This window comes from Manis javanica, chromosome 3 (genome assembly GCF_040802235.1).
Source record: "Manis javanica isolate MJ-LG chromosome 3, MJ_LKY, whole genome shotgun sequence".
Lineage (NCBI taxonomy): Eukaryota > Metazoa > Chordata > Mammalia > Pholidota > Manidae > Manis > Manis javanica.
The window spans coordinates 4880243-4892249 of record NC_133158.1 but is presented as its reverse complement, the minus strand read 5'-3'; the positions used below and the strand labels follow the sequence as shown (position 1 = coordinate 4892249).

Below are 12007 nucleotides of genomic sequence, written 5' to 3'. Positions count from 1 at the left end.
CCCTCTTCAATGAGCTAAATTGTTGAATTTGTTCTTTCTAACAACCTGAAGACAAATTTGTGATTGATGACGCTGGATAAGGTTGAAGCATCTATGTGAGAATCTCAAAATAACTTTCTTCTAATGAAGTTACTATTATTCAGGAAAATGTTTCTATTGTTTGCTTTTTCCCAGTGTTTCTAAGATCTAAGTCATTAGGCAGAGAACATGTTTTATGAGTAAACACCTAGAGGAGGATGTGGCCTCTGACCAAGACACACATGTAAGTAAAGCTGTGGGCAAGAGGTTACTGCAGATCCACGTATCTGTATCTGAAAGCTGTTTCAGGAAACCGCTCTGTTTATTAGCGTACAACATACTTATTTCAAGAATGCCCCAGAACAATTGCAATGAGAATTATCATGGGGCATTGGATTAGAGCTAATATTTACAATGATTTTTGACACATAAGTGACCCCTACATCATGGCTGAACAACTATATTCTCACAAACGTGGTTTAGACACCTCCCAAAGAGATGCCTGAAAACACAGCCAACTGTCGGAACTTCAGAGCCCTGGGACAAAACCTTCCCCTTGTTTAAAGACCCCCTGAAACACCGCTTCCTCCGTAAAACCTTCCCTAATGAAGTGGAAATGGGAACCAGATGTTCTCCAACTTCACTACAAAGATAATCATATTTACTCTACAACCTAAGATACCATCTAAGACCAAACTTGTGCAAACCGTTAGTACGGTGGAGTCACCGAACGCTGCAGCTGGAAGGACAGTGGGGGATCCTGCAGAGCCCACGGCCTCCGAGGGCAGAAGCCACGCATGATTCCGCCTTCTGTCCGTACCATGTGGCACAGAGCTGGTACATAAGCGGTGCTCAGCACATGGTCCTGGAGTGAATTTGTTCCAATCCTGTCCTTTTATTTATTTTATAAATAAAACAAATATACTGTATTTTCCTCGGAGAGGAAGGAAAAGGAGTCACAGGGAATCGGTACCAGAATTCGGACGAGACACCGGAGCCCGCCTGCCCCCTTTTGTGTTGTACAGCCTTTTCTCTCTCCTGATCCCTTCACACAGTATTTCCGTGTGCGGCCCCCACACTGATGTGGCCGGCTTGGGCCATAGGGGGTTCTGGAAAGCTGGGGCCTGCACACTGCTGCTGTGGACAGGGGCAAGAGGGTCATGATGACCAGCTGATGTCACAGAGATAAAGGAAAAGGACCTGTTTTTAACAGCTCAGTTGAATGCATACCTTCCTTGGAAAACAGCACAGAGGGAAATGAGGTAGTGAATCATCTGTAAACAACATCCCAGAGCAGGCATCCCAAGCTGGCTGAGTCATTGCTGTTTGCACATCTTTCCACTCACCCATCCTTCCTTCCAGCCATCCATGCATCCATCTGCCCATCTGTGTGTCCATCTAGCCACCCACCTATCCAAATCTATTCCCAAACAAGGTTTGCTATTACAAAAGGTCACCTTAAATGTTTTATATTTATAGAGCCTTAAAGTTAACCCTAACACAGACCTTGCCAAGTGTCACCTTATGCCCAGAGCACAGGTGGAGAAAATGAAGATAAAGGGGAGAGTACCTTGCACAGGTTTCAGAAAGCGTCAGAGTGGGCATGGAGCCTTGGCCCTCTGGATGCTAGAGCCCCTGTCCTAATCACTGCCCTGAGCCTCCTGTTTGGGGTACAAAGACAACCGCCATGCTCCCCCCAGGACCTTGGAGGGCAGGGACAGAGGCAACTAAACACAGCATCCCTGAAACAGGAATATCTCCTCGCCACCAGGGTCCTTGGGAGGATGAAGCAGAATCATAAATGTCACCCACCGAGCACAGTGCCTGGCACGTCTATCAAGGATGACGGATCTAAGAAGCGGCATTCTAAGCTAGGGGAGGGAAGCTCAAAAGCTCTGAAATCTGCCTCCTGCACTACCAAATGAGAACTTCCTCCGTTTCTCCACATGAGTTACATAAGCAAAACAGAGGAGCATTTCTCCTTTATCACATGATGCGACATTACGGCGTTAGTTGTTAAACAACAGGCTTTAGAAAGCAGTCGGAGGTGTTGGTAATTGTAACACTGTGACCTTAAACGAGATTGGGAGGAAGCACCTTGGAAAGGACTGGAACACACACACCTGGAGGAAGGAGGTCAGGAAAGAAGAGACAGATGCTCCAGAAGCACCCAGCCTCTAAATCATCGACGGTGTCCCAGGCGTGGGCAACAAGGGGTGGGGCCAATCCAAGCCCACAAGGTCTCACGATTCAGCAAGTGGTTCAATTCCGTGAGTCACCTCTGGAAAAAGAAAACCCAGACCACGGCAACAGTCCTTTGCCTGACATCTTCCACCTCAGGAAACTTAGCTGGGTCTTCCAAAACCCTTCCAGTTCATTGGAAGGGATAAACATCTAACTTTCTGCTTTTTGAACCTTGTAGCCGGGCTGCTGTGCATGCTTGCACAGCGGCTCCAGTCTGCCCCAGAGGGTCATTTCAGTCAGATTCTTTGGCGTAAGAGGTCTGGACGCTCACACAGAGCAGCCCTGCAGTTCTCATGGAACCGGACTACGTTTGGGTTTGTAATGAGTCTATATCCATGGGGGTCTGACCAGTGAATCGCATCACTGGAAAAAGGATCAGACAGTTGAACTATAACCAGACCAACAAATACATGACTCAGATTAGCATAAAAAAATAAAATGAAAACAAAAAAACTGAAAAGGCAGTTGCTTCACTAAAATGACCGATTTTCCAATTTTCATGTGCAGAAACAATGCAGGTAGACAAGTTCTGTCCATGACAATCAGGATGGCTGGTATAAAAAACTTATGCCAAAAAAAAGTAAAGCAGGGAAAGGTTGTGCCTGGGAGTGCAGAGAGCACGTGTGGGTTTCCTCCTGAGTAACTAACTCGTGCCAGTTACCCATCGCGTCTGCCACACCGGGAAGCTCGTTTATAGATCCTCACAGGTGACCGAAATCAGGTTAAAATCACTGATAATGGTTTGGTATTGATTTTCTGTAGATTGGCTTAGATTTACATTTTGGCATAGATTTGCTTTTCAAATCAGTCACTGAATTGCATTTGTTTGGACTCCCCTGAGCTGGAACAGTGTTTTGCTGGTCTGCATTATCTCTCTCCATCATTCCCCTCAACTAATGTCAACGTAGTAACGCCATCAGGAAAGCAAATGCCTTTCTAACTCGGGTACACGCCTTCTGGGCTGCCCAGTTCTGTATTTCTTTAAGGTACGCCGTGCAGCAGGCCTTAAAGTCATAGCCTCTTCCAGGGTCTTGACTAATACAGTCTAAACTCATATAGATTGCCTTTTCAGGAAACACACATGGCATGTCAAGGGATGGATTCGAGTGGTCTAAACCTGTCAATAAAAACAGAGGAGAGTCCCAGAGGGCAACCCAACTCTTAAGTCCAAGATCGCCTTTGGGTCCGTAACAATTAGCTATCAAAGTGCATCTATAAGCGAGGCAATCAGAACACGGGGTGTCCTGAGATCTCCTCCAAGACTGCCCCAGGCTAATGTGTGTTCTGCTCACCTTAATGTCCTGACACCCCAATTCATTGGGCTTTTTGAAAGAAATGTTCGCAGTCCTCTAGCATCCATTCAGTATAGAAGGAATAACAGTGTATATTTCTTTGGGGACATAAGAATGATTGTAATGAAAACAATTTTTAAAGTCCCACTGTTTTTACTCAGATGTTTCTCTGACTTTCAAAAGAAAACGCAGTTTCCTTTTAGCAATGTCATGGTAGGCTTTTTATTGTTTTAACACCTCAAGAGAGCCATATTTTATAGTTGTACTTGATTTAAATAAATAGTAGAAAACACTTACATATCTGAAATAAATGAGAATTTTTGAAAGAAGACTGATACCCTAAGACACTAACCAGGGAGTCTGGGACTAGAAAGCATTGCAGTATTAGGAATTTGAAAATCAATTCTTGCTTTATGGTCATGAACCGCTGGTCCTTTTTTTTGTTTCAAAACCATTTCTGCTTTTCTGCATCCAGTGTGTCTCTATAACCAGCTTTCTTGGCAGCATTCCTGTCCCTGTGGACACCACCTTCGGGGCACCTGGTGTGGACGGCTGGGGCACATGCTGCCCGTCCTCCAGACAGTCCTGTAAGGGGAGGGCTGGGGGGGGGGGTCACCTCATTACGTCCATAGGAAAACCAGGGCTCAGGGCAACAGTGTGAGAACCAGGTGAGAACTGGCAGGGCCGGGCCTCAACTACTTGCAGCCAACCCTGAAGTCTGTCTTCAGAATCCTGGGCTCCCTGCCTCTGTCACCAGGGTGGAATACTCGGTCCTTCACACCAGTGCACCACGCAGGCTGGACTGCAGTACAGCCGCTCTCCGTACAGCAGCCTGGCAGATGCTATTTGCACCAGCTCCATCTCTCCATTTCTAAGCCAAGCTGGGCTTTCCTTCCAACCAGCCTGGCACTGAGGTGTAGGACAGGGAACACCTCTGAGTGAAATGCAGGTGGGGCAGGTGAGCCCGGAGTCTAACCAGGCACCCACCATTTCCATGAATTTCCCATACTCAGGTCAGTGTCGCCCTAGGCATCTGACAGGGGCTGGGTGTTTGCCTGAGGATCAAAAATGACCTCTCTTCTGGGAGGAAATAAAGACATTGATAGACAAAAGTAGTTTTTTTTTCTTAGATTTGTCCCATGTGAAACCACCCAGGTCATGTATAAACCACCAGCTTTTCGGTTAGTGCTGTGTGTACCGAGAATCAAGGTCACTAGATATGTGTTTCCACAACTGACTTTGGGATTCCCACTTTGTCACTGGCTTTGGGGAAGATTTGGGTGCAGCAAACAATTGTTTATCCCACTTAGTGTATTTATGAGTAATACACTCAGTCTATTATTATATATATATATAATCACTTATAAAATAACATATGTTGATTGTATAGGATCTGAAAAGTACAGAAATGTGTTAAGAATAGAACAAAATACATGTTCTCCTCCCGCTAGGGAATATGCACTATTAAGCATGTCTATGCACTTCTTTTTAATATTGTCTTAACACATCTGCACGTTTATACACACACACACACACACACACACACAGACATACACATGAAGAGCATACTGTACATAAAATACTCTGATTCAAAACTAATATTTTCTTGTATTATTAAATCTTCTTTTGACTCATGATTCTGTAATGGCTTCCTAATATTCTACCTTTGGAAACTTTGGTAACTTTCGCCATCATATTCCCATCGGTGCCTATTTGACCCTTCTCATCATTATTAATAAATCTGTTAAGTCACTAACCAATTTAAGCTGGATTCTACAAAAGGGGATGATGGAGTCAAAGCACGCCAGTGTGGAAGTTCTCATGATGTGTTAGCAAGGTTTTCTTGGAAACTTTTGCCCATTTCCATGCCTAACAGTATAAAAGCTAAAAAACAAAACCAGAAAAATTCCATGTTTTCATAATGAAATTGAATCCCTGTTCTTACCTTGCATTTTTCCTTATTATAAAATAGTACATAAATCCTATGAAAGGTCAAATATATGTGAAGATGGGGTAAAACCAATTTTTTCCATATACACAAGTAGATAGACACACATTGCGAGGTTGTTTAAAATTAACAAATTCTTTCTTTTAAACAGGAAATGCAAAATGACGCCCTGCTCCCAAGTGGGGCTGTGGTCCCCCATCAGCCTGCAAGGCTCCCTCTGGTACTCCGTGGTTACTCTGCTGGCCACCCCGCCACGGGGCAGCCGTGCACTTGGAATCTGGGGCTCTCGCATTCCTTTATGTTCTCAAACCCAGAGTTGGACAAGGCCGTGGGAAAGGGGTTGGCCAAGACGCGTATGGATATGAAATTTGCAAAGTTCACCTCCTGCCTCCGTAGCAGGGCAGCCTGCCCGGACTGCCACCGATTTGCTCATTCAGAACAAGAGCGGAGAACAAAATACTCGGTTCTGTGAGCTCATTATGGTTGGGCAGTACACGTACTCTGATTCCCAGAGCCCCTCACGCTGGCCGCGGGAGAGCCGAAGTGCGAGTTCTGCTCTGGTCTCTACTTCCCTCGCCTTATTCACAAAATAGATCTATCTGCTGATGGAAGCCTTAGCCCACTGTACCGCTATCACCTTTCGGACTCAGGAGAGCCCATTTTACCAATCCCAGCTTGGGGGTGCATTTAAAAGATGCCTCTAGATGTTCCCATAGAACAGCAAATGATAAGAAGGAAAGCAGGGTTATCAAAACGAGATACGACAATTTATACACAAAGCAAGTAAAGGTAAAAGCGAATGAGTCATAAACCAGAACTAAATGTCCATAGTTACTGCCTCTCAGTTTTGCACTTCCTCTGCATTGATACAACGATTACCTACCTGTAATGAAACCCTAAAATCACTAGGCCTACAGTTGTGTGGAAACAGCAGCTTTGCAAACTTTCAATTTTCTGTTTTCAATGACGGTTAAAATTCAACATTTCAAAGTACAGAAGTTAAATGAGGCGAAGAATGATAAACGATGCCCCACAATATTGCTGAAATCTGATTACACTGAGATAAGAGCAGGCCAAATTCTACTTGCACATGTTTATGTCTAAAGAATAAGACAAAGAAAGAAAGAAAGAAGAGAAAGAGAAAGACTGACTTAAGATAAATGAATGCTTCCATTTATTCCACCAAAATATAATATAAACAAGGAAACAAAGAAAATGCAAATGGATTCAGGATCCCATTTACACTCTGGGAGGAAATTAATAAAACAGTTCCAACCTGAAAGAAAAGCCAAAAATCGACCTCCATTTAAGCAGCTAATTTATGCACTCCTGAGTCCTCATACAAGTTAAGCAGCCCAGAATATCACAGCAGGCATAGAACAACAGATGTTGAACCCCGCTGTGTTTGTTCAAGAAGGCAAGTTACACTGCTCCTAACAGGAAACAAAGCACGCAGTCAGGCTATTAAACAGGAACTGTGTTTGCCATACTGGGCAGCCCTCGATGCATCAATTGCTGCTCCAAACAGGATTAGAGATGTGATTTTCTTTACCTGGTTTTGAGAAAAATGCGTATGCCTCCTCAGAAGTCTCAGGCTGATATTAACTAACACAATACCAGGCGAGACGCAGAGCACATTGGAACCTTCAAGAAACCATCTTTGACAAACTCTAAACTTGTGTGAACAGTAGCACAAAATGAAGGGAAGCGGGTACCAGGAAGCAGAAATGTCAGCCCCTGCAACCAGCCAAATTTGGAATTCCCCAAGAGTGCTTTGGTCCTTAAGGATTCAAGTCTCTACTGTACAGTGATTAATCACACAGTGAACAACTGATGCTTAGTTCCTATAGACAGAACCTACTTGAAAATATGCAGCTTGAAAAATGGACTATTCCTGCCATGTATGACTACTGAATATACATTTGCAAATGTCTTTGGGTAATTCTGCTATGATATTACTAAAAAATGGGATTTTGCAGATAGTTTTGTAGAAGTGAAGAAATACCACAGAAGGGATAAAGGGCAAACTTTCCTTACATACGGGCCTCTCTTCATTGTTGAATTCAAGGACACCAATTCACTGGAGAAAGTGGTTCAATTTCTCCAATGAACAGATCTGTGATGACTTGAAGGTTGAAAGCATCAGGTCTGTATGCTACATGGTTTTTAACCAAAAATTCAGGATATTGCCTATATATTTGGTGAAAATATTTAACACTGATAAGGTGTTACCACCAGTTAATAAACGACCCCTCCCCAATTTTACATCAAGGGGTGAAATTTAGAGGGGCTGGAAATGATCTCAAAGGCGTGCTTAAGGATCACAGGGGAAACAAAATGAAACAAATTTTTTTCAAACCATTATTCTAGTCATAAATAGCTAGAACTTCTGGAACACCCTCAAAAAAACATTAGAATCATGACAACCATAAGTTATGGACAACCACCATTAATGACTGATACACATAAAAGGGACACCCAAGCGAGACATGTTTAGTTGTTGATCAGCCAAGAGATTAAAATAATCATGTTTACAGAGACATAACTATTTAAAATATTTGTAGGGAAAGCAGTTGCAGATGATACTAAGAGACACTCGAACAAAAACACGGCGCAAATGCCGACACCTATGGTCCAGTGTATGCACTCGCGACCTCATGAGAAAAGCAGGCTAAAGACGTAACAGCGGGAGACGCCTCTATTTCACCCCAGAACAGACTTGGATTTGGAGGGGGGCTCATTATAATCATGTCTGTGAATGGGTGAAATCTATGGTGAATGTCAAAGGCTTTGGGGACAAATCTCTCAAAAAAATGGTTCCCGGAAGGCTTGACTTTATTGGGGTTTCAAGCTCAATCTGCCGTTCTGTCTGATGCCACGTAAAAGGTGCAGCCGAGATTCTAATGAGGCAGGGGGAACACCGTGTACCCTCTGGGCTCTTTTGGCCTCTGCTGATTATTCATTAGTGGCAGAAGTCCCAGGCCACTGCACCGTACCTGACTGTTCTCTCGGTCTGCTCTAGAGCCATCAGGGGCCAAGACAAGCAAGTGGTAATACAAACTCTAAATTTTGTGAGTGTCCAGCATATGGCAGGCTCTGTGCTAGATGTAAGTAAGAGAAATGACTCTCATAACAAACTGGAAAGTTAGGCTGTCATTCTTGCTAAATAAACAAGACACCTAAGGTGGACAGAAGTGAATCGACTTGCTCATGGTCACGTGGACGAAGGCTGGAGTGGAGCCCACCACAGGCCTCTGCTGGTTAAGCAGCAAGACAGTATTTGAGGGGAACTGATGCTGGTGAGCAGCTCACTGTTCTAGAACAGTCCTCTGCACTGTCACTGAAATAGCCTCGGGGAGGGGAAGGGAAGAAGCGGAGGGTGCAGGGAGGAAGGGGTGGGCAGGCTGAGTGTACAGCACCCATGGGAGACTTGCCGTCCCGAGGGAGAAGCCTTGCATCTGCAGGTGCCTCTCAATGCCCTCACCTTCCAGCCCAGAAAGCACCCGGACTCCTCAGTGCTGAAATTCCTGTGATTACAATTACATGCTTCACTTTGCAGGGCATGTGATGTCAGCTGATAACATGATGGCAGAAGGCAGGTGTGGGGTGAGCTGAGTACTACTGAATGCATCAGATGTCCCAGCAGCAGTCGTTCTTACCACGGTCTGTGTTGGTTTGTTCTGAACTTTGTTTAAAACATGCCATGGCCAAAGGCACTTCCAGTTCATGAGGAACCTTCTGCAACAGAATGCTTCTGTGTATGGATCAGCAGAAATTTGATGGATAAATGCCAGTAAGTTGAGGCCCATCTATTAGGCATCGAATTTGTTAAGTCACTTTACAAAGAAATTTCAAGTGTGGGCAAATGAAGAAAGCGTGGCCTATTAAAGATGCCAAGCTTTCCAGATAATTCTGGAAGATAAAGAAGATATATAAGATAAATATGGAATTCTGACCATATATTTACCCTGGAAGCTGTTGTTCTATTCAAATATTTGAACGTTTAATAAACGTTCAGTTCTTTTGAGATGGCACTGGAGTGTAATCAACATTACCACAAGCCAGGTCATGTACTATAATGTGTTGCCTTGTTTAAATATCTCGAATATATGTTAGTAATTGTGTGATGACTTTACATCTCTAGTTGTCCATCTGGTCTGAACAGACTGCCTTTTGTAGCACAGTTGTGCTATCTTGGCGAGAAGGAACCGAATCACTTCTGCTCTAAACTGGAGCACTTAGGAGGTAAATTATTAAATTTAAATGTCAGAGCCTCAACTCTTGAAACAAAACCAACCCAAATAGAGCCCCCAGAAATCACTGTGTCTTCTGGAAGTCTCACTTATGCTTGTGAAGACAAGAATAGCATAGCAGGCATCGTGTAACATGTTTTCAGCCATAACTGTCCTTAGGACACAACAGCAAGCCATGGGGATGGCCCAGCAAAGCCAGCGCTGCAACCACGTGGAATATCTCGACAGAGAACATTCTAGATGGTGGAAACAGATCATCTCAGGCAGACAATGAGACCAGTGAAAGGGTGTGACTATTGGCAAGAACTCTGCTTTCACGCTCTCTGGGTGGAACAGAACATGAGCAAGCAAAGGGGCAACTGATTTTGCAATTAGTGAAACCCACGGTGGGGTGGGGGGGGGTCAGAGATTCGACTTAAGAGCCCAGAATCTAAAGTTGCTCACTGGGCCTTTCAAATTGTTCACATGATCTATCTCCCTAGAAAGTATCTCAAGGAAGTCCTGGAAGGAATGCTCTATTTGAAGGAATGTGCCACTTACTCTTACCTATTACTGGAGCATTTTTAGCAAAACGGTTGGGCACAGTCACCCCCAAACCACTGGCTCCAGTGGCTTCCTCAGTGGAACCAGCTCAGCAGGGAGACAGGGGACAGCTGCGTCTGTGGGCCTGTCTGCTCCTGCCCCGCTTGGGGCTTCCAAAGCTGTAAGAGGGGAACCATTGCACTGGTCAGGGACAGGGCTGACGGCAGGAGGTCATGCACACATGCACAGCCCGCGAGCTCAGGCAATGACTACAACACGATAGAAAAGAGTTTACCTTTTGTGCCTGAGGGAGCTGAAAGATAAAGGGGGAAGAAAAAAAGAAGAAAAGAAAAAAACAATCATTATACAAGAAGTTAGGATTAATTATAAAACATCATTCGGCTACCACTGGCAAATGGGAAGACCAAAATGGAGAGAAAAAGAAGGAAATGAAATGAAAGCCAAGTCATTTCCCCAAATAAAGTTACAGTGCTGGGTGCTGGACCTCCTGTCTGGATCTGTAGTGTGGACAGGTAATCTGAGCTCGTGTTTTGGGAATCCCCACAGGAACTGGCCAGGCAGTTGAGTAACTTCCTGGAATCCTGGACCTGAGGTTCTTCTGTCGAGTGGCCCAACGCACACTCTTCCAAGACCCAGTTTCTTCTTCCTGTAGCCAGCAGTTCCCCACCAGAGGGGGGCTGTCCGGAGACATTCGGGGTTGTCCACACAGCAGGCAGAGGAGGGTGTGAGAGCTGCTGACCTCTAGCGGGTAGAGACCAGGGCTGCTGCTAAACATCTTAACAATGCACAGCATGACCCCCCACGCCACAACAAATGATTATCCACCCATATGTCTTCTGTGCCAAAGTGGAGAACCCCTGCTGTACACAGAAGAATGCTCTGCTTTTAAAGTCAATTTTTCTTGCTTTGTAGCACTTTAACAGTTCCTTTATTGGTTAAGGAGACACACATGAGGATTTGTGCATTTGCGGTAAAGCTGATATTCTAAGAGCAATGAAAAGGCAGTCAGTCATTCCATAAAAGAAGACATAATAGCTTTCCCAATGGCACAGGAAAGGAACTGAAATTATAGGGATGTGCAAGAAGATGAACATTTACAAGACACATTTGCCTCTTTTTCTACAGAGCCACGAATCGGTGGTGGCTTAATGCCACAGGTCTGTGACTGCCACTATGGTGTTTCAAAAAGCATTCTTCTGATCTGGAACGGAATGAACATTACCTAGGTATTAAATACCAAATCTAAGAATTATATCATTTTTAAAATTTGCTTCTCAACATAGAGACCAACGTTGATTGATTGAGTGTGAACTTGTGACCAGGCAGTAGGTTAAGCCCTTTCTTTACATCTCACCACTAAATCACACCAACCCAATACTAGGTACCTTTATTATGCCATTTTGCGGATGAGAAATAAAATGGAATTTAGAGGTTCAATAACCACACAAAGTGCCACAGATGATAAATTGTGCAGCTGGGCTGCCTGACTTTAGGCCATGCAAATTCGTAAAGGCCACAAACACCCCGCTTGGGAGCTGGACTACAGGCTTTCTGCCTCTTTAGTTTATAACATCTGAAGTGTAGGAGGTGTGGAGCATCTAAACCAGACGTCCTAGGGTCTCCGCCTCAATCTTCTGCCTTCCCCTGGCTTTTTACCCTGGAAAGAAACCTCTCTTTAAATGTGTAAGACCAGAGCTTTCTGAACCCAT

General features: G+C 44.4%; 1 protein-coding gene across 7 annotated transcripts in view; it reads right to left on the bottom strand.

Annotated features, from left to right (window-relative positions):
* CACNA2D3 (calcium voltage-gated channel auxiliary subunit alpha2delta 3) overlaps positions 1–12007 on the bottom strand; it is a 699185-nt gene that overhangs the window by 186733 nt on the left and 500445 nt on the right. For 5 of the 7 annotated variants that reach the window (XM_073230729.1, XM_073230727.1, XM_073230733.1 and 2 more), the window contains exon 14: positions 10573–10590. The exons of the other annotated variants lie outside the window; for them this stretch is intronic. In XM_073230729.1, the coding sequence (XP_073086830.1) occupies positions 10573–10590 (18 nt within the window). The remainder of the gene's footprint in view (positions 1–10572; positions 10591–12007) is intronic. 7 annotated transcript variants of the gene reach the window in all.